Source organism: Myotis brandtii, unplaced genomic scaffold, assembly GCF_000412655.1.
Source record: "Myotis brandtii unplaced genomic scaffold, ASM41265v1 scaffold53, whole genome shotgun sequence".
Taxonomy (NCBI): Eukaryota; Metazoa; Chordata; class Mammalia; order Chiroptera; family Vespertilionidae; genus Myotis; species Myotis brandtii.
The window spans coordinates 1,991,432-2,015,501 of record NW_005369942.1 but is presented as its reverse complement, the minus strand read 5'-3'; the positions used below and the strand labels follow the sequence as shown (position 1 = coordinate 2,015,501).

The following is a 24,070-nucleotide window of genomic DNA, read 5'->3' as shown; positions in this document are numbered from 1 at the left end:
AAGGGTGACAATGATCGCAGTTTAAACGGCAGAATTGTCATGTTCCTTGGTGAGGCTTAATGGCGTTTTTGGGAACCAAATAATCATTATGGGGCTACTACATTGCTGCTACGTTCACAAGTGGCTAACACTAAATTTGGAGTTCTTGGAGATGATCAAAACATCATTAGAGACAGAAAAATAACCCCAAACTTGAAAATTACATGAGCAGGAAAACACATCAAAGAAAGATCAAGCATGAAATGTAGCAATAGGCATGCACTCACAAAAACGTGGTATAAAGTACGCACATGTTAGCAAAAGGAAAGAAGTATTGCAGTAGGCTGGCTACAAACAGGAGGAACAAAATGCCTACTACAAGGGGGCAAGCAAGAAATTTGCTCCTTCACAGTGCTCCCTTCTCGATGTGGTCCAACCCTAGGGCTGCCAGCTCTTTCATCCTGCATTCTCTTGGTTCTCTTTGGTGCTCAAGGGTTTTAACTATCTCTGGCCAGGATCTGAGATAGACACAGATCTCATAGTGATGAGCGTTAATCTGTCCTGAACATTGGTAATGAGGAGAGCAATCCTAATCGTAAATACTGTTTACCAAGTCTTTTGTTTTTTTCAGAATTGTATTGCCTACAAGTGGAAAAACATAACTAAAACCATTCTATAGAAAATGAATGTGATCTAACAAGAAATAGAGATTAAATACCCTGCAAGGCAATCAGTGTGCCTGTGTTAGCCTTAAAGAACCTAATTTTCATAGTAACACTTCTTTGGGGAATAGTGTTGCCGGCTAGAAAACAAATTTCAGTATAAATAGTGTATAAAAGGTCTAAAGATACCAAATACCAATTAAAAACTAATAAAGAGGAATAGTAGCAAAACTCTGTTTTAAATAACTACCTTCTGAAGGAGTTCGTGTAGCACACTAGAAATTCAATACGTATACCAAATTGTTATTTATTTTATTTTTAGTAGCACTAACATTATTTATAAACAATTTTACCAAAAATATCTCTGAACTTTTTGCTGAACTTCAAAAAATTAATTATGGTAAAATAAGTAAGTTAAAACAAATGAGAACAAAACTTGTTTTCTAAACTCACCAAACTCACAAGCAAGAAGCTATCTGCTTCTTGGGTTGTGTTTTTGACCCCTCTCTCTCATCCCCCCAGGCACCTCATCCAGCAGATGTGGATTCAAATCCTAGCTCAATGGTTTAAATTCTGTACACTCAAAAATAAAATCCCCCCTCCCTGAGTCCCGAGTTCCCCACCCAGCTATAGGAGTAACACCACCTCGCTCGGGATCTTGTGGAGGATTAAGAGAGACGATGATGTGGGGAAAAGGGCTCCCTCAGCAGAGTCTGGGACAGAGGGCTGGGCTTCCCACCGAGGCTGTTCCTTCCTAAGCACCATTCCTACTACTGATCTACTATTTTCTCCTCCAACTTACCTGGTCACCGAGCTCTGTGGGCGTTTCCTCTTTAATATCTTTCCTTTCCCTTGGACCCTGCTGACACCCTGAGTTTAGACCGTCCTCCGTCCTCATCAGGAATACTGAGTCAACTAACCTCTATTCTCTGTCTTCAGCCTCGACTCCCTCTAACCCAGCCTCCCTGCCTCCAGGCTGATTTTTCTAAAGCATAAAACTGCCTGAGTTTGAGTTCTAGCTCTTCTACCTAATATCTATGTGATGTGTAAGAAGTGGTGTGAGCTCCCATGCTATAACTCAAAGCCTATAAAATAGAAATAATAATTTTCCTGCCTACGGGTTTTAAAGAATAAATAAGGTCATGTATGTGCTAACCCATAGAATCACACAGTAAATGAGAGCTGTTATTCTTCTCTTCCTTGTTCTCGCTGGTCTTGTGACGCATGTGTGACTTACCATGTCTATTAAATAGGGTGGAGTTGTAATCATGATATTTAAGACCTTTGCAGGTCTCTGCCTAACTCCCTACCAAATCTCATATCACTCATCAAGTAGTCTGTTATGATATAGAATCACTAACCTGCATTCAACCCAGAATAAAAGGAATCAGGTTAGGAAAGGATTCATAAGAGCAATGAGACCGTTTTCAGAAATGCTGATAAAATTCTTCCTATGAAAGCCATTGTCCTAAGAAGTGACTAAGCATCCCAACTGAATACTGCCCTGAAAGCCATCAGTGGCTGCACCTTAAACATCCTTCCACTTTTCTTTCTTCCAGTTCTAATGAAAATGCAATAACGCATTCACACTAGCAGCTGTCCCACTTATAAATTTGAACTTTAAGAAATGTGTGTCATGGGTGTTCACATAGATGAATTTTCTACAACATGGTCTGTAAAAAGGTTCAAAGACTTACCTGACAGTCTTCTAAACCACTTGGGCTTCTTGTCCCAGATAATAAAGAGATAGTATGCGGGGACTCCAGTCAGTGTGAGGATGAAGCCAATCCCCGTACTAAAGGGGTCTGAATAGAGGGAGAGGGCAACCATGAAGAAGCACGTGAAGGAAAACAAAGCTGGGATAAACAGCGGCACCTGGAACACAGCACAGAAAAAAAAATCACTTTTAACACAGTGCAAGGGATGGACAGTGGTTCAAGGTGAGCCCATCAGTCATTACATTGGGTGACATACACAACCAGGTGACAGGCACCATCCTACCTCACCTTAGTAGCAAAGTATCTTTATTTTTTTTAAAAGACATTTTTATTGATTTCAGAGAGGAAGGGCGAGGGAGAGAGAGATAGAAACATCAATGATGAGAGAGAATTGATCAGTTCAGTTGCCTCCTGCATGCCTCTACTGGGGATCAAGCCCGCAACCCAAGCATGTGCTCTGACCGGGAATAGAATCATGACCTCCTGGTTCATAGGTCGATGCTCAACCACTGAGCCATGCTGGCTGGGCAGTAGCGAAGTCTCTTTAAAGGACACAGAGAATATATTAAACACTAGCGGCCCGATGCACGAAATTCTTGCAAGGGGCTTGGCCCTCCCAGCCCTGGCTTTGTCCAGAAGGTCATCCGGAAGGACATCTGGAAGGTTGTTTGGTTGTCCGGTCTAATTAGCATATTACACTTTTATTATTATAGATATTCCCTTAATTAAAAAAAATCTTTGGATAGAAAAAACTCTAAGATAAATAAGTGTGTTTCATTATAGAAGTCCTGATTTAAGTACTACTATAATTTCTGTTTTTGGTATTAAAAGATGAGCTCTTTGATAATTATGATTAGAGTCCACTTTAATGTGGAGCTAAGACCATGGGCTGCTAGTTACATCTTAAATCCTTTCAGGGAAAATTGATTTTCTGTTGGAGATTCACAGTAAGAGAGGACAGGAACAAAACAGGCCAACTCCTATTCGACCGCTAATGAAGATGTTTCCAGAATTAGGCAATGAATATAATTAGAAACAAATTCTGACAACGTAACTGAAAAACTGATCTGTTATTTCTTCAAAGCAAATGAACAGTGAGGCCAAATCAATCTCTGAGCATTGGAGGCTGAAAGAGACAGGTGAGAAAGGTATTCTTCAACCCTCCCCAAAGGAATGCTTAGTTATGGTAACTGTGCTTTCGATTAAGTGGTAAGTTCATACACCTTCGCTTTCCCTCTATATTTTACATTTTTATTCCTTCTGGAGTGTATAATGTAGAAAAAAAGAGCAATGTAATAAGTCATAACCTTTAAAAATACTGAAAATGCCTATTTTGTACAGCGGCATCCATTTTAGAGTTTTAAAGAGTGACACAATTCCATACGTCTCGGCATCACTCTTTCTCAGTCTGGCTGTCCACAAATGTTCAGCATAAAGGGAGATCAGAGTATCCCATGCTTTGAATTTATCAGGTCATTGGACATGTCATGAAAAACCAGCATAACACACATCCTCTATTAATACCACCTCTTTTTAAAGAGCTCAGCACAGCACATAAAACAATGTGATGAACTATTTCCCAGGGGAAAATCAGTCCAATCTGAAGGCACTACCTGCAACAGTTAAACACCTGATGACAGAGGATGGTGCCCCCCGCCCGCCCAAGCTCCCCATCATCAAGCTATGACAAAGGGAGGACTAGGTATTAGGAGAAAGATTTATGTAAACCCATCAAGATTGCTGAGGTTACCTTGAAAGGACGATGCATATCTGGGCGTTTGTATCGAAGATAAATCAGCCCAGCAACCGCTAGCCCAATAAAAAACCACCTGGCAAAACTGAGGAAATTCAAAAGACTGTAGAGGTCCCCAGAGAAGAGCATCACCATCGTCAGAGGATACTGCGGGGAGGGGGACAAAAGCACACGGTGAGTCACAGGGAACACAGGTGAGAGCAAAGCATCACATACCTAGACATTCTTACCATCCTTTTCAAATGATTACTGATACTGATAAACTACCGTGTTGATTAAAACCTAACCTCCTTTCCATATTCTGCTCTTAAAATCCCTTTCTATGCCAGTAACAGAATGAGAGGGCCATCGTCCCTACCACTTATTGAGAAGGAATTTTATATGGATGTTTGGTGTTTAGTTGCTTTTACATTGGACAGAAGAGACTATATTTTCAAAGTCACAGTCAGTGACTGAAAATGTAAGGACCCAGAGGTGACTGGTAAATAATTAATAATAAACATCACAAGTGTCCCCTCTTGGAGAGTCTGCAGAAAGCTCTGCCAATGGGGGTCTGTGTTGCTCTTGGCCACGCACACATGAAACACGGGCCACTTCTCAGTGCCTCTGCCAGGCCCTGAATGCAAAACGTCGGCCTCTCCTTCCTCCACGCTCCCTCTCCCCGTGTGCTTGCCACGGGTGACCCTCAGGACCGCGCAAAGGAATGCGGCGCAGAGATCAGCACAGCGAGTCTCTGCCGCGCACGCCGAGGAGAACATGACTGATAGCAGAGGCTTAAAGCGAAGCCCTCTTCACGGAATAATACATTCTGTTCCCACAAGTGACCCCTGCCTTCCGGATTCCTCACAAAGAGTACTGTGTACTTTACAAAGAAATTTCAAGGAAACATTTTCAAACAAATTAAATGCATGGAGAAGAAATGTTCCATGAATTCTGGCAGCAGATTGCATTTGAGAAAAATGTTACAAAAATGGTAGGCACAAAGGGACCATAACATTGCCAGTGGGTGTTTGAGGACTGTTACACCTTACGCAGTCTTTTGTATCCCATGTTTCACAGGTACTGTTCTCGGCATAAAGAATCCTACAAATGAAATTTAAGTTTCGGTGCTTTTATTTCTTCCCTCTAGGGTTGCTCTCAAAGGTCTCACTTTTAATCACTGAATCACTGCACTGTCTAGAATTTCATCCTTGCATTTTCTATAATTTTGTGTGCATTTCATTATAAGGGGCCTATGCGACATCTGGGTCACTTTGGACTGTAGTTTTTAGCTCCACTCTCTGCACTTAGAATTGGGATTTATTACTCTGCATCCTTTTCTACCAGGTCCTTTGTCAATGGTAGGAGGCAAACTAATTTCCCTTACACCTCACTACTTTCTACAAAGGTGAAGAAAACGTGATATGGCTCTTCCCCATAGCATCAAATATGCATCAGCAATACTGAGTCAAGGGAAGCAGCGGAAAACACCCTGCCTCCCACACGCTGCCAAGATCTCCATAGAGCCCGTTTCTCAATGAATGAGAAAGTCACGCACTCTGATGTCTGGGTGAGATCCGCTTTGCTAACCTGCTATTAGAGGTTATATTGAGAGACACTTGTTAATGTGCATTACCAAAACAATAACAGCTGGCAGAGGCGTGTGCTTGCGGACATGAATCATGGAGAGGATTTCTGGAAGGTGACCCTCTCGAGACGCAACATAGAATAACCTGGTGGGAGAAAAACAGGGGTGGAGTTGACTGCATAATTGATGGCAGAGGGGAAAATATCCCAGAACCCTAAGATAAAACTTGCATCTTTTTCATCCCAAATGGCTTGACATTTCCTAGATGATTACTTAGATTTCACTTTTCAGACAAGGTAGAGACCATCCTGAGAAGGCTGTCTCAGAATTTTATAAAATCTGCCAACTGTTATATTCTTCTTTGAGAAGAAACAGTAGCCACATCTGACTCAGCATGGCTCTCCCTATATATAAATAGCTGATAATGGATTTAGTTCTAGGTTCCCAGTACTGTAGGTGTGCTGTCTATCCAACCAAAACAACACACACACACACACACACACACACACGCACACACACGCGCACGCGTGCACACGCACTCTGCATGCACACGTACATACACACTGTGAACATGAATAAAGGAAACCTCATTTAAAATAGAGTTGGGAGGGCCTGAAAGGGGAGCTCAACAGGAAAAAGCCTTCTTCACTCCCCCAACAGGAGAAAAGACATTATCTCCTGGCCCAGCAATAACCCAGCTGGAGAGAAGCCACAGTGGGATTGAAATCCCACTCTCTTCCAACGGCCTTTCCATCAAAACTCCACTCCCAACGACTTCCCTTCCTCTGTAAAAGCAAGCCCCTCTCTTTTGTTCTCCTGTGGTTTTGCCATAGTTTGCACGTTCTGAATTGCGATTCCTCTGCTATTTCCGAATAATCTCATTTTTCTGGCAAACAACTGGCTATTTCATTTTTAAGGATGACAACACATCTAACATTCATATTTATCTGATTGGGTTTTAATCTTCTATTAAAACAAAAGGTACTTTTACATCAAAGAAAGCAATAGGGATAGAGATAGGGTGAAGTGGTGATTTCTGGCATCTCTTACTTTACTTTTTTTCTTGTCACCTTTAGAGAAACAACAGATTTTATCACCAGAAATAAAATGCTGTTGTTAGACTCCGTAGACATACTATAAAAAAAATGCCACAGGCCCAGCTTCAGACTCGGCTATGAGTAGAGGCGCAGTGCCCTCTAATGGGCAGAAGGAGACATGCTGTTGCTACTTGGACAAAGACTTCAATCCTGCCTGTCCCTTTAAAAACAACAGGTTAGGAGGCACTATTTCTTTGTAAAGTCATCCTTATCACATCCAATCTCAGAAACAGAAATACATTTCTGAAAATGCTTGAACTCACTCACCTGGAGACAGCAAATACACCCCCATTCATGGAGCCAAAGCAGGTGAGGGCGATGCAGATGGGAACTGCTAATGAGAAATTTCCCAGGAGCCTCTCAGCAAAGGTCTAGTGAAAGACAGAAGGACGTGAACTGGTGCTTTGCCAGAAAGTGGCATAAAAGGAAACAATGTATGCCAGACTCGCTCTATGACTTTCTATTAGCCTGGTGATATGTGTATGTTTTATAATCCTTCTCTTTGGTTAGGGTCAGACTAACTCTGTAGACAATAATCAAAATTAGGTGCCATGGCATTGCTTGTTGCAAAAATGTGGGCAAAGGTCTAAACAAGTACCTATTCTTTGCTTTCAAAAGGCAACGATCCATTTACCGAATCTTTATAAACTGTGGCCAAAATCTTCTATCATTCTGGTAAGTGGAAAAAGCTTCTTCAGAAAAATTTCTGCTTTTGGAGACAGAAATCCTTTTGCACAATACCTTCTCTTTAGCCCAGAAAGCCACATTTGGATAGTGAAGCACAAACGTACACTGAGAAGAATGATGGACACTTGTTTCATATACCAATCCCACCGTCATGACGTAAAAGTGTGGCAGAAAATAACTGATGACTTAATCACTGATATCATATCTATGAAATGTTCTGAAAATCTTTTGCCCAGAATAATCACATCAGCTGAATCTGTGTTTATCAAATCAATTATCTGGCAATTCCTTCTGTGTTTCCCATGAAAAGGCTAGACTACAAATACAAGTCCAAGGAAATCAAGCCACAGAAAAGACAACGGATAAACAAAACTTCCGAAATTTCCTTTTATGCCATGACATAAAGGCTGTACTGTAAAAAAAAAAAAAAAGTGGGATTCTTTACTTGTCCTTGATGCAGCTGGTGCTGTGTAATTAATGGACCACATTACGCTCAAGGAATAAATGCGGCCCTCTCTCTGTCCAATAAGATGAGATGACTGGCCGGACAGCAGTAAGCCTTGTACATGTGGGTGTCTGCTAGAACTTACAGCACTGGCTGAAGCCTTTTTTAACTGCAGTGAATGCATACATAGGTTCATGTGAAATGAGATCATTTGTTCCCCATGGATGTTGCTGATATGAGGTAATAGTGACTATTTTTAAAGGAACTGACAGCTAATGATTGGAAGTTATTTTACCCCCCTTCATTGTTATGAGGTCATAAGTGAAGGCTCTCTTACTACCTATGGTTTTATACAAAATAAAAGTATGTGTCACAGAATAACAGTCCCATAACACGACCTTTGGGAGCAAAGACAGTTCTGAAGTCTCATAAATTTTGGAAAATGTAAAATTATGAGTATCCACTTTTTAAGGAATTAAAAATGCATATTAGCATTTTATTATTCTGAGAAGTGCTACAGCAATGATATCTGTGTAACTTTGAATAACTCATTATTCCCCCAAATTAATAATATCCCATGACTAGTATTCAAAAGGATGTAAGAGAAAAAAACAAATATATATGGTCAAGTTGGAAATTCTTGAAGTGGTACTTTGGGAAAAATGTTTGAAAAGTTTACAAATGGGAAAGAGTACAGAATAATTGCAATTTGCATACCCCAAACTGCATTCTTTTAAATTCTGCCTACCTGTCCTTAAGGACATGTTGGAAGACTGTGTATATGTGGAAATGTGTTTTCAAGCATGTATATGCAGAAATGTCCTACATGACATTAACATTACAGAGAAATCGTATAGGATTTTAGCTGTATAACTTAAATGGAATATGCTAAGGTGTGTTCTAATTTTTTTAAGATGCTCATTATCATTCAGGTCAAGAAAAGATTACTGAATTTCAAAACCCTTTTCTGCTGGAAGGAACTAGTATAAAATTGCATCAACTCATTAACCTAAATTCAAATTGGCATTTCCCCAACTTGGACTTACCACTGCCACTGCATTTGAAAGCAAGAGCTCTTCAGCACTAATGGTCGTAAAGTAGGCCACATTCATTAGCACATAGCTGATGGTGACGATGGCCATGGATATACCTATGGCAAGAGGGATGTTTCTGAAATGCACAAAGGAATCGCTTATTAGTCATCTTTCGTTATTCTTTTTCTAAAATCAAGGACAATAGGCTAATTCAAACAAAAAAATTAAATGGTAGGTATGATCATTATAGGCTCTGTTGGGGATACATAAACATTTCACTGGAGTGAGGTACCTGGGTGATTCTGATGCTGCTGTCCAGGGGGCCACACTTTGGGAACCCTTGTCTGCTACACCTTTCAAGTACTAATTTGCTGCCTTTGCACCTTTCTGATACTCACTCCCCAAATGGTCTTTCACATTCATGGGATTTTCCCCTTCAGGAACTTCCCTTACCAGCAAATAAGACTTCCAAAATATTTTTTGGAAGTCTGAGAGCAGGAGATAGTCACCTTTCTAAATGATAGTAGTAATAATTTTTCATAGAACACAAAAAGCACAGAAGTGCTCACAATAATGACTTAGCATGGCCCTGCTGTGAGTTCAAAGGAAGCTTAAGATCATGAATGTCTATTAAAGCAGCAGCAAAGATAATCCCATGAAATCAGAGGTGACATGCTGGGAAGCACATAGGGCCGGACGGTGCTGACAGGACGCAGCATCAAGAAATACCCAGTGCAAATGCAAGGTTATGTCTTCATTTAATGCACTTGGAAAGCCAGGAAGTTACTGACCCCAATAATTTGATTCCATGTTACCGATACACATTACTTGCTTCACATAATCACCTCTTCAGACTCTTTCCCGTTCAAGCAACTTAAACCTTCAGCTCCCTGCGTAAAGGCTGATGGGTTTTCTTTTTTTTGGCCGTGGAGCTTATCAGCCCTCATGGAGCCTTAACCCTGCCGGTGTCGCTAATGAAGACCTCAATCTAAATGATTTTTTCCAAGATGAAAATACAGTTCAGAACCAGGGGGGAAGAAGGGGGGAGGCGTGGGGGAGGCACAGCCTGCCTCGCTCCCCAAGCCAGGCGGGTTTTAGCACGCTAAGTCCCAGCTCATTATGCTAAAGAGTGCTGTAGAGAACAGGCAAACCTAGCCAGCCAGCCTCTGCCATTCATTATGCTTCTTGGAGCCTGACACTCCCCTGGTCCCCAAAGTCTTAAGTCTTGATGGAGAAACACATTGACCTCTAAATCCCGGCATCCCGTTAGGAAAGGAGCAGATGCTTCCTTTCCCCAGTGCGGGGAGGGTCCTGCGGAATTTCCTCTTAACACCGTCACATGCGCTGCCAGTGTGATGGATAACTGCTCAATTTAAGCAAAGGAAACCAGCAGGCCAATTAGATACAAAAGAGTGAATGGCACAAGGCCAATTAAAGATGAGTTCTGCTTCTTTGAAAGAAAGGTTACATGGAAATGCAAAGGGGAATGAAGAGGAACATGAAGGCCTATAGACAACCTTTCAATCACTCACTGTATTATTATAAACTTGAACCCTTTCAGCTTTATAATGTGCCCACATGGGATGCTAAGTTCTTTCCATGGAGGAGAGAAACAGGGAGAGGGGAAGAGAGACTCTGTACTCCTTGCAAGAATAATATTAAGAAATGAAATTAAGAAATGGTCAAGCAATGAAGAGGTTCTGGTAATAAAAAGTGAGGTGACTTATGGTTCAGTGCAGTGAAGTGACCTAACCTGCCCAGGACAGGTAGTCCTGTCTCACCACATGATGCTGCAAAACAGTAGAGAGAAGTAAGTCTCAAATTTGGGCTGTGGGCTCCCAGCATGGAAGCCAGAATGCCAGCTTCCCCTTCTATTTTCTGCCTGGAGATTATGGTGCTTCTGAGGAAAGTTTTCTAAATTGATCTTAACAGAAGGGATCCTAAAACAACCAAACAAAAAAACTTAACTTTCCAGGTTAGTTTCCCCCCCCGCCCCCCGCCTCAGCTTGTCAACAACAAAAAACACCAGCAGCTGTTGCCATTTATGTGGTGCCTGTTATGTGCCTGACATTTTATTGGGCACATTACATGTTTGCCTCATTTTATCCTTGGAAAATCCTGCAGGTTGGAAACATCATCACTATTTTATATATGAGGAAATGAAGTCTTAGAGAATTTAAATAACTGTTCAAGGATACACAGCTGGTAAGTGGAAACACAGAGTTGAGCTGCAAGGTCTCGCCTACCTTGAAGTCAAAGTATTTTAACCACTGATATGCACACACTGTCTCCTGTGTGTGGGTCCTCAAACACTGACTATTAATTTTCAGAGAAATCGTAATTGCTGAATATAATGTTTATTGGAGAGCTCTTTTCAAGGCTGTGTTTCTCATGCAGTCACTGAGAATGCAGCTACCACGAATGAGGGAAAAATACTTATTCCATGATTTCTACAGTTTCCCTGTGTAACATGAACTATAATGTATAGTTTCACTGTTTAGGTAGTAGATTTTCTTTTTAAAATTAAAAAGACAACAGAGGCTAACTTAATTAATTTTGTAGAAAAGAAGGAAAAGCAAGCATGCTCGTCAGGTAAACTGAACTAGATGAACAATTTTACTATCAGCTGAATATACTAGATAGATATTAGGGGGAGGAGGAATCAAAGGAGCCTAAAGTATATGACAAGAGAGATGGCCTAACCTTGCTGCAATTCCTAACACACCTAGTAATTCCTCTCCAGGTAAAATTAAGCCCCGGGAACGGGAAGGGTTGTGGCAAAATAGCCACTTCCTTCTGTCCTGAAGTTCTATTTCACTTGGACAAAGGGAAGGAGGAGAGGGGATCATGGCTGCCTTGAGATAAACAGCTATCAGTTAGGAGTAAATCAGTTGATTTGTTCAGAAGGGCTTGGCATGCAGAAGGGCTTTAGATGCAGAGGGCAGATAAGTATGGTTAGTAACCCAAGATTGAAGCAAATGGTACATGATAATAACAGGAGTTGCAGGAACTGCTAGGCCACTGAGGTTTCACAGCCCAGGCGCTGTGTGACTGGGAGGCAGCCCCTAATTCCAAGAGCAACAAAACCATCATCTTGACACTGAATAAAAATGACTCACACCTATGAGGTCTACTCTTTCTCAAGTATTTGTGAATGTTTATAATGATTAACAAAATATAAATGTATTGAAAAGAGTCACTTAATCCCTAAGAGCTTTTTGTCATTATATATAGTCTTTTCAAGTAACAGGCATTACGTTTGTGAGAATATGGTATTTTTCATATTAGTTGCAAATGGTCTTCAATCAAAAGGTCTTGAAATACCCTTCTCATAGATTTATTTTGAATTGGTACCAATAACCAGTCTATGTCAACAAATATCTATGGATAAATACTTGTTTCATTTGAAATTATTACATGGAAGTCTGGAAGAGCTGCTTCGAAGCACTTTCATTCTAAGAATCCAAATGGTCCCAGTAGTAATGGCTCATAGTTTACATTTGTATAATCTACAAAGCACTAGTAAATATATTTGATCTTCAAATCTACACGTCATTTCAGATTTCTTTGTGGAGTGGGCTACAGTCTGAATAATGAATAAACAAAATTCACAACAAACCATTGAAATAGGAGGTAATACTCCCATTTTCAAACAAGGGAACCAAGGCTAAGAGGGGTTAAGTGACATGGTCAAAGTAACAAAAGCAGTCAATGGAAGGGCTGGAACTTGAACCTAGCTCTTCCAGCTCTCAGCTCCACATCCATGATATATCTTATCATATCATGGCTGCATTGTACCTACTTTAACTCTATGTACAAGGTCCCTAGGACCCTTACATGTTGACAAACAGGTATGATATTTTATATAAGTGACACAAATATCAGATTGTTACAATGTGACATATTTCAAGCCAAAAATATTTTCCTACATAGCTAAGAGTCATCACAACTACACATGCAGCATGGGTTGCATTTTTCATATGCTTTGCAACTATAATAGACCCAGAAAAAAACATTGTTCCCAGGGCTTCATATTGGCTAAAAAGACTTGCTATGGAAGCAGAATGAGTAAACCTAGCGTGGTTCTCCAGAGAGTTGAGCACAACTAAAGGTTACAGGGATATCTGATATGCAGAACATATGAGTAATTCCATAATTACTTGAATTTAGGATACTACTAAAATTGTTTTATAATCTGAACAAAATCTTCTGAGATTTGTATGAACCAAAATAAGTTCCATACAATCCCCCGTGTTGGACACACACAATGGGGAATCACAGAAGTCATTGATCCTGGGGCATCTAAAATTGTCTTTGAGCCAGGGGGCTGGGCATGATGACAATTCTGTTAAAACCTACCCTAGGGCCATGGTCGGCAAACTGCGGCTAACTGCAGCTCTCGAGCCACATGCGGCTCTTTGGCCCCTTGAGTGTGGCTCTTCCTAAGCCTTAGGAGTACCCTAATTAAGTTAATAACAATGTACCTACCTATATAGTTTAAGTTTAAAAAATTTGGCTCTCAAAAGAAATTTCAATCGTTGTACTGTTGATATTTGGCTCTGTTACTAATGAGTTTGCCGACCACTGCCCTAGGGTATTTGAGTATTCTGAAATCTTTAAGACAAGTTGTTGATGCTTCACATTTTCTATTTAAAAATCATTAATATTTTAACACATGTATTTGTAATCAGGAAAAAGGAGGGAGGAATAAAAGGAGGGATTCATAAGGATAAGAAAATGCCAAACTTCTTAATATGTGAGAGACCAAAAAAAAAAAAAGAAAAGAAAGGGAAAACAGGGTTTTTCAAAGTATTTTTCAATTCTGTAAGCAAACTAGAGACTATTTGTTTATATATTGAAACGTAACTGTGATTCATCTCAACATAAAGTATTTAAAATTACATTAAGTATCTTTTGATTACAAGTATTCATTTTAGAATCATACTTATTTCACATTTTCTTTATAATGACCCAAAAGAGATCTTGAAAGCTTTCCTTTAGATCTGACCCATAAATTACTCAAGCATGTCTCTTTTTTACTTATAATTATTTTTTGCAGAATTACTGTTGATTTTATATTACCACTGCTGTTAATTTTATCTCACTCCTCAAAATTCTGTCATATGTTACAGACAAAAGGATAAAGTATATATCAAAGAAAATTTATCTATATTTTTCATTCATATGATTTTTCTTCCATACATTTTTACATACTTTCCCTGACTCTTGCTCATTCCAAACTCTCCAGAAACCCCTAGAAATGGAGCTGTCCTACTTGGCTATGTGATTTTTGATATTTTTAGCAGGGATTGATAGCTTTCCAGACTTGAAACAATTAGATTACAGATGACTGCACTCATATGAATCCCTTTATGTATTTTCAGTGATTTTGCCTCATTGTCATTTAGTGCAATTACTATATCTTTGTTTTCCACCATGAGTGGGGATTGCACTGTTAATAACATTTTTTTTAAAGAAATGCATTTGTGGAAACACAGCAAATCATTGGAGATATGGCATGGGTTGTACTGGAAGAAAACAAATGTAGTGAGAGAGGAAGAATACATTTAATAAACCTATTTATGAACACCCTTAAAGATCCATGGTTCGTGTTCTAATTTAATGACAATTTCTGGGCCAAAGCTGAACACAGTGATGTGAGAAGCAGATTGTCACATATAGGTACACAGCGATCCCACTGATTTCAAGCATTAAACACCTGCCCTCTGCTTCTTACAGTAACATGAAGGCTATGGTTGTTTTCACTGAGACATTTTGCATTTCAATACCACTGACATCTCATCTAAATCTCACCATTTTCCATTGTCCACAGATGAAGAACTCCATAAACAAAGAGAGAAGACAGAGAGACCTGTAGAGAGATGTAAGAAATGAACAGACACAGATTAAGAGACTGCAGGGCTAAAGGAGGCTCCCGGAAAAATGTATGTGGACACATAAAGGAGGGAGAAAAGTGCAGCAAAACCACACAGAAAAATGAACTAAAATTTACAATTCAGAACAGGGTAATAAGCAGTCAGAAGCATTAGTATGAGCATTTTTATCCCTTAAAATACTTTATTTTTTAATCCTACTATTAGAATAAATTCATGCCTAAATAGAAAAATTCAGCAAAATGTAGCTTGAGAATAAATTTTCATTTACTTGCATTTCATACAAGTAAAAATTTGCATTGTCTGCATCTCATTTTTCTCATATTCTAAAGATTTAGAGTATGTCTTCCAGATATATTACAGTTGTCCATATTTATGGGTAAACCTAAAAATATTAGTAGGTGAGTTTGAGTGTGCAAACAGGAAATTGGTTTCCAATAAAATGTTAGCAATTAAATAACTGAGACAGAATATTTTAATAACAATAAGTTAAGTTTCACACCAATGTTCAAGGCTTATTTTTGTTATATTGTTTTTAAAATATACCTCTTCAATTGTCATTATTTTCCTCGGGATTTGGTCTAAAGTACACCAAGGTAATGCGACATCTCAGTGAACCATTTTTTTATAATGGAGCTCCTGAGATTCGGGTGTATGGCTGAGACCACCCATCACGATTTTGTGTTGCTCTTTCCAAAGTAGAAGTTATTCCTGAGAAGCAGCAGATGGACCACATTTCCCAGACTCTCTTGTTTCTAGGTGGGAATGTGACTCATTCTTGTGTTTCAATTAATGTGGCAATTAAGGCCGAGGTGAGGTGGTTAAGAAGTGGGTTGCCTTGTCACCCCATTTCGCTGACAACTAAAGAGTAGCAAAGCCACATTCTGGAAGGAATCTGGGTCACAGAACCAATCTGTGGAAGCAAGCCCACTAGTCAGCCAGGGACACCAACAGCGGATGACTGTTACTTAAATTAAAAATTAAACTTTTGGTTATTTAAAGCCATCAAAAATGTGTGGTTTGTTTGTTACAGCAGCTGGTATTACCCTAACAATGATGGGTTACATTATATCAAGACTGTTTGTAAAGCTCAATTCATTGGTTTATGTAAAACTTAAAATGGGTCCTGTACTATTCTTGTTTTATAATAAACCAGTATGTACTATAAAGTTCTTCAAATAATGTCCCAAATGACAAAATCAAATAAAAATATTTGCACCCCAAAAAAGCTAGAGTAGTGAAAAATTTATTATTCAAACTTTTCCCAGAAACAGAGCAAAGATAGAGCCCATTATTTTAAAATATAAACTCTCCTGCATACCTGAGAATCCTCACTAATGCAGCAAAGACCTAAGCACAATTGCCCCTTGTTTTGTCCAAGGATACATAATAAGACAGTGATGGTGAACCTATGACACACATGTCAGAGGTGACAAGCGAACTCATTTTTTTGGTTGAATTTTCTTTGTTAAATGGCATTTAAATATATAAAATAAATATCAAAAATATAAGTCTTTGTTTTACTATGGTTGCAAATATCAAAAAATTTCTATATGTGACACGGCACCAGAGTTAAGTTAGGGTTTTTCAAAATGCTGACACGCCGAGCTCAAAAGGTTCGCCATCACTATAAGATAATGAGATGTTAAATTAATATACTAAAAACAAGACCGCATAAAATAAATACACTCACTTTGGCAGAGTAAATGAGAATTAGAGTCAAAATTCCCTCATGCCATTAACACGTATTTTAGAAGGAACTGATAACACTTCTATATACACATAAATCAGGTCCAGTCACATTTTTTCTGATCAGCACACAATAGGAAATGGAACAGGTAAACATGGGAATAGTTTGTCACCCATAACAAATGAACCACTGCTTCTACCACCAAGAATTGATTCAATACTTCTGACCAACAATGATGAGTCTAATTATTATTAATCATTTCAATTTGATATCTGGTGGTCACGTGGATATTTGGCTTTCCAATTCGGTGCTCCAGGAACCAAAATAGAAAATGGACAATCAGCCCAGCCAGAGTGTCTCAGTTGGTTGAGCATCATCCTGTGCTCCAAAAGGTTGCCGGTTCGATTCCCCATCAGGGCACATACATACTTGGGTTGTGGGTTTGATTTCTGGTTGGGGCATGTCCAGAAGGCAACTGATAGATGTTTCTCTCTTACATTGATGTCTCCCTCTCTCTCCCTTCCTCTCTCTAAGCATGTCCTCGGGTGAGGATTTTTTTTAAAAAGGACAATTAATAGGATTACAAGCTACTCTGTTTGCACTCACCTCAACCAGATCAGTCCTCTTTACTTGTTTTATGTATTAATATTCTGCCAGACAACCGAAATAAACCAATGCTTTCAAATAGTTTTAAAATGACTGCTTTTTGATTCTGCAAGTCAAATTATGCAAGTCAAATTATGTCTTTAGATAATGTTTTTGGAGCCAATGATGGCTTCCTTGAGTACTAAAAATATGTGAATTGGTTTCATATATGAATGATTATGTAGGTATGTACTAGTATGTATATATTTGACCCTACGAAGTTGAAATAATTTTTCAATGCAACAAATTCCTGTTATACTCGGGGTAACTGAGGGGAAAATTCTTAGTGGGAAAACTATGAAGGGATAGGAGCACCAATAGCTATGGCCTGGCTTTAGTCAAAGAGGTAAATCCACATGGCAGGGCCACAGAGAACATGACACAGCGGCTGAATGGAGCAGTAAAGAAAAGCGAAGATGAGAAGAAATAGAGTTGATGGGTTAAGCACCCTGCTAGTTTAAAGAGATGATATGTCATCGTCAAAAAATGAGATGATGAAGACTTGTGATTGGAACAGTTGACAGCTCCCTGAAAAGGTCACAAAGGCCCACGGAATGGCAGATCCTCCGCAAGCCCTCCCTCTCCTCTCCTCAGGCTGTCCATTTACAGAGATTCATATTCCCAGCAGAAATGGAAATGTTGTGATCTTTTATCTTTCAGCTCAAAAGTTAAATCTTTTGAAAAATAAGCTTTTGTGCCTTCATTTTATATGTATTATGACTTTTCTTAGACTACAAAGATTCATAGGCAAACCTCTCTCCAGGGATAATTTATTCAAGTCACGCACAATGTGCAATGGCCTGGGGACTATTTGTCTTGGGGAAGTAGAGGTGGTCCTTAGATATACCCACCACTTAATTTCCTTTCTCTTCCACATTTTCTCTTAGTCCCATTACCCAATTAAACCTGACCACAAAGAAAAAAAAATTATATATACTATCTCAAGTGTAAATTGTCTTTTCACAACATCTTTTCTCCAGAGTTTCACCTTTGACATTTGCTTTAACTTGATTTCAGAGAATTAAGAAAAACTCTCTGGACAGCAATCTCAAGGCTGGGTCTAGTCATGTCCCAGTCACTAGAAGGCACACAGGAGATCACTGGATCTCTCTGGGCTTAAACTTCCTCATCAGTTGAAAAGGGTGCTGAAATAATGAAATCTAAAGTCCATTTCAGTTAAAATTTCATGATTCAATCCCTTTAGCAAATAAAATAAATCCATAAAGATTGTTTAACAGAATACTTTGAAAAGTCAGTTGAGCACTTGCTCATCTATCAGAGCATCCTAAGGAAATTTCTGCCTTTGCCTTGTTCTGTCAATCAGAGGCGAGAATAGGACGCCAACTTTACAATCTCTTCTCCTGTGTTCTGAAGATTATGATTCTATCCTCAACCAGGAACACCAGCGCATTAAATCACCTCCCATCACTACAACTTCAAAGTGTCAGCCTGGCTGGGAAAAAATCGATCATTACCGAAGATCATGTAAAGGATAAGTGGACTGTTCACTCTTCTAGAATCTAAAATGTGGTCTGAAGATCAGGCCAGACCTCCAAAAGGCTACATATGTGGAACCTATTACCACAGAAACTCGTGGACTGTCTTTATAAGTTGCTGTATTTTATACCTGTAGATTCATCAAAACTTAATGGCAAACAAATTTGTTAAATCCATCTGAATTTCAGGAGGGCATTTGTAGTAATATTGTTAAGGATGCTATCATGTGCATTCTATCAAAGTCCTTTATATAGAGTTTACTCATTTAACCAATGTTTATCAAATATCTTCTTTATGCTAGGCATTGTTATAAGTAAAGGGATAAAGATATTAGCCACAACAACAAAAAAAAATGTATTCTCCCATGGAATCTAAAATTCAAACAGGTAAGATACACAGGGCCCGCCCTAACCGGTTTGGCTCAGTGGATAGAGCATCTGCCTGCGGACTCAAAGGTCCCGGGTTCGATTCCGGTCAAGGGCATGTATCTTGGTTGCGGGCACATCCCCAGTGGGGTGTGTGCAGGAGGCGGCTGATCGATGTTTCTCTCTCATCGATGTTTCTAACTCTCTGTCCCTCTCCCTTCCTCTCTGTAAAAAAAATCAATAAAATATATTAAAAAAAAAAAAAAAAGATACGCAGGGCCCTCTTCCTGGAACACAGTTCTCCCACCACCCCTGGGTCCGCACATGGTTGCCTCAATCTTGTCAGTTAGTCACAAATCAGAGTCTCCCTCTCAGGGAAATCTTCCCTTCTTTTCCTAAGTACACTCCCTGCCCCAGTAATACCCACCCACTACTCTTTTTAATGAGAAACAAACAAACAAACAAACAAAACATCTTCTAACTCCTATCTTTTCAAATATCTCTATTTATGTATCCATACTCACCAAAGTCTACAAAGAAAGTAAAATCATTCACTGAGCATTATAAAGTGCCTTCAAAGTATTTGCTCTAAATCTCTAGTGCAAACACATTTGAAAGGGGTTGCCAGGAATGTTTTTAACCCTCAAGGATAACTCTGCGTTTTGTGTAGCTTGTAACCATGTAGGGAAAAGGTTGTTGGCCTCCTTGGCCTTTGATATTTTTGTTTGTTTGTTTTACCAACCTCTTATTTCTAAGATATGTCCTAAAAGAAATGGTTCATTAAAACAGAGAGATAAGGTAACTACTTTAGAAGATATAACTTGGGATTTAAAAACACACACACACAATTAAAATAAAAGCTTGTTTCCAGTAGTGATGGGAAGACATGCAAAGCTTGACCATATTTAAATGACTTTAATCAAACCAAGCTATCATTTTGACTCTTCCTCTTATATTATTTACACAGCTGTGAGATAAATCTGTACAAACCTCCCCAAAGAAGACTTAAAAAAATAAATGGAAGCAGTGAAGAGAAAAAATAAAAAAATTAATAAATAAGCATGGTTAAGAGACAGCTTTAACAAAGAAAAGAAATGTTATTGCACTAAATGCTCATGTGAATTGTAAATTATTAAATCTCTAAGAACACCTGATTTATGAAAAGGATAACACAGCCCCTAGCCAAAATCATTTTTAATAAAAAACTGTAAACCTCCTGAAGTTCATCTCAGATTTAATATCAAACACAGCAGCCACTCATGACCATTTCCCATAAAACAGAAACACAGCACGACATAACCGGTGGGCAGCCATCAATGGGGAGTCAGCAGTACCAGTACAAACAAACAGGGTGTCAGAACCATGGACAGGATCAGGCTTCACAATCTAGAGCAGTGGTTCTCAACCTTCCTAATGCAGTGACCCTTTAATACAGTTCCTCATGTGTGGTGACCCCCAATTTCATTGTTACAAATTGAACATAATTAAAGCATAGTGATTAATCACAAAAACAATATGTAATTATATATGTGTTTTCCGATGGTCTTAGGTGACCCCTGTGAAAGGGTCGTTCGACCCCCAAAGGCGTTGCGACACACAGGTTGAGAACCGCTGATGTAGAGGAAGCAGCCAATGGAAATGGGCCACAGACTGAAATGATGTCACCAAGGAAGGGTAGGGGTGCAAGGAACACTCACTTCTACATATACTGTAGCAGGTGGCTCCCACTCTTGGTCAAAATACTGAGCTTCCTAAACAACTGCTGGATTTAAGAGAGCAACACAACTGTGTTTTATGTTGATTTTTGTACATAAATTTAGAATATATCAAGTGAATTGGAACCACCAAGAGAAAACAAAGGGTAGTGCCCAGCTGGTGTGACTCAGTGGTTGAGTGTCAACCTAGGAACTAGATCATGGTTCAATTCCCTGGCAGCCTGGGTTGTGGGCTCAATTCCCAGATGGGGACGTGCAGGAGGCAGCTAATTAATTATTCTCTTTCCTCATTGATGTTTTTCTCCCTCTCCCTTCCTTTCTGAAATCAATAAAAATTAAAAAAATAAAACAAAGGCTAGTAATGAAATAACCTAATATTGCCTTTCTAATTTAGTAAGAAGAGTAGACACATCTAAGAAATGTGTAAAAATATGATTCAAATATTTTCCAACAGATATTTGGTTCAAAAATAAGGATGTCAAAAAAAGTTATTATTCTTTCTAATATATATTTCTAGGAACTGTATGTAATACTCTGTTTATAACCTATTTGTCAAAGAATTTTTTCTCAGAAATATAAATCAACTAGTTGGATACATCTATAATAACTACATTCATTCATTTTTAATCCCTTATAGGTCAGTTTCAACAATAATAAGGATCATAAAGAAATAAGTTTTGCATGTTTCCATTGACATTTCCATTAATATTTGGGCATTTTGTTAAAAATGTTCTGGAAAATAGAAAATCATTATAAAAGGTGCTCTATTAGTAGAATTCAGGAGTTTTTAAAAAAAGGCCAAAATAGTAAAAAAGTAAAACTAATATTATTGGCAGATACCTTGTAGGTTACTTTCATTAGCTACTGTTTTTTTTAATCTGAAAAAAGAAAATGAAGAAACCAACTTAACAACTAACCCTAGTACTCAAAAGAAATTTCTGAACTAAAAGGGAGTTAGTCATACATGTGTAATATATATTTATATAGCACAGATTATATTGAAATAATATAACCAGAACAACTTAAAAACTATGAACTTTATATTTCAAAGCATTATACAGATTATTTCCCCATGCATGAAAAGCTAAAAGTAGAAATGGCCTTAATACAAGTATAAGTTATACTCAATGCAGATTTATTTGGAGAAAAAGAATAATAATCAATGCCACCTTTCCCCCAGATAAGAATAGAGTATTAAAATTTCTAATAATAGTCTGGCCAGCATGGCTTAGTGGTTGACCGTCGACCTATGAACCAGAAGGTCATGGTTCAATTCCTGGTCAAGGCACAGGCCCGGGTTGCAGGCTGGATCCCCAGTGGAGGGTGTCATACAAGAGGCATCCAATCAATGATTCTCTCTCATTATTGATATTTCTATCCCTCTGTCCCTCTCCCTTTCTCTCTGAAATCAATACAAATATATTTTTAAAAAAAACTTCTAATAATAAAAACTGTATAAAAATTGGCAGATATATCAATAGAAAGGATAAGTGAAGCAGAATAGATTAACTTAAAAAACAACTTAGTTTAAAACATAAAAACTTAATATATTCCATAATGACATATGTCAAAATTTATAATGTGAGTATTATAAACTAGTAAAAATATCATAAGCTGAGGGGTAATATGAGTTTTCAATAAATGTTGAAATATTTGGAGGAAAATCTAGAGCCTACATTGAATCACACTAAAAGAAATCCATTTCAGATTAGTTAAAAAGTTGACATAAAAAGAAATCAAGAAAAAACAAACAGAAAATCCCAATGAGATTTAAATGATCTAGGGATACAGGAAGATTTATGATATAAAAGATATACAGAAGTGGAAAACACATGATTACAGTTAAATGCAGTTCAATTTAAATATTTAGCTTATTAAATTAATATATTTAAATGCAAAGTTCTATAACCTGACTCAATAAAGAAAATTTATTTACATGAAAGTGTATGACAAAATTTTTGCAAAAAATATAATTAAGAATTAGTACCCATAATATACAAAGAATTCTGTTGAATCACAAATATTCATGCTCCCAAATGGCAAACACGTACTGTTGGGGTCCAACCCCAACAGGTCCAGGGGTCCCCAAAGGTGTGGACGGAGTCGGCGAAGAAGGAATGACACGGAGACAGCGTTCAGTTGATCAGCAGCCTAGTCAGGACCTCTAGCCAGGATCTCCAGCCAAAGTTCTGGTCGGAGTTCTGGTTAGGAACTGATCAGGATCTGATGTTTATTGTCTTGTTACATCTATATTTATACCAGCCGATTTTAATCCTGTCAATTTCTATTACAAAGGTTAGGGCGTTTCTTATCTCCATTCCAGGGAGTAAAGATTATGTAGCTTAACTACCCGCCTGGCACTTAATTAAGGGGTTGTATCCCCTCCCTAACCTCAGGGAAAAATCCCTACCTGGGGAAACAACCTTTCTCGGAGAGGTGACCTTGGTTAAAACACATGGCGCTTAAGGAGAGCAAACATATTAAGAACACATATTAAGATATGCCAGGTCCCTTGAAACATATGCTGTGCAGATGTTTCTTTCCTGCAGTGACTGTGTCAAGCAGCAAGGATGGACCGGCTTCCGGCAACGTACAACTACTAAACATGGGGGAAATATTAAGCCTCCTATGTGATTTTAAAAAAATGCAATTTAAAACAATAAAGTGTAATTTTTGCTTTTCAATTAACAAAGATTTTTGTCAATAATGACCCATGCTGATTAAGTATTCTTAGCTATAGCTATTGCGAGAGGAAACTGATATACCCACTCTGGAAAGCAACTTGGTCACCCACAAAGAGACTTTTTATAAGTTCACTAGAGGCCTGGTGCACAAAAATGTGTGCACTGTGGCGGGGAGTCCCTCAGCCCGGCCTGCGCCCTCTTGCAGTCGGGGAGTCCTCAGGGGATGTCCTACTGACGGCTTGCAGTGGTTCTCAACCTTCCTAATGCTGCGACCCTTTAATACAGTTCCTCATGTTGTGGTGACCCCCAACCATAAAATTATTTTCATTGCTACTTCATAACTGTAATTTTGCTACTGTTATGAATCATAATGTAAATATCTGATATGCAGGATGTATTTTCAGGGGTCGCGACCCACAGGTTGAGAACCGCTGGTAAGGGCTTAAGGGAGCGGGCCTAAGCCACATTATGGCCTCCCTTTGCAGGAGGTGACCGGGCCGGCTAATCAGGGGACAGTGCTGCCCCCATCACTCTGCAGTTGCCGCCTGGCCTCCCTCTGTGGGAGGCGACCAGATGGGCCAATCAGGGGATGATGCCAGCCCCTCCCCATCGCCCCTCCACCACTGCTGGTCGCCACC

General features: G+C 38.9%; 1 protein-coding gene across 7 annotated transcripts in view; it reads right to left on the bottom strand.

The window, feature by feature from the left end:
- SLC7A11 (solute carrier family 7 (anionic amino acid transporter light chain, xc- system), member 11) overlaps positions 1-24,070 on the bottom strand; it is a 215,664-nt gene that overhangs the window by 145,666 nt on the left and 45,928 nt on the right. For all 7 annotated transcript variants that reach the window (XM_014548973.1, XM_014548974.1, XM_014548975.1 and 4 more), the window contains exons 7-11: positions 8,955-9,078; positions 7,044-7,147; positions 5,728-5,824; positions 4,110-4,259; positions 2,339-2,516 (exon numbers count right to left, since the gene is read on the bottom strand). In XM_014548973.1, coding sequence (XP_014404459.1) covers positions 2,339-2,516; positions 4,110-4,259; positions 5,728-5,824; positions 7,044-7,147; positions 8,955-9,078 — 653 coding nt within the window. The remainder of the gene's footprint in view (positions 1-2,338; positions 2,517-4,109; positions 4,260-5,727; positions 5,825-7,043; positions 7,148-8,954; positions 9,079-24,070) is intronic.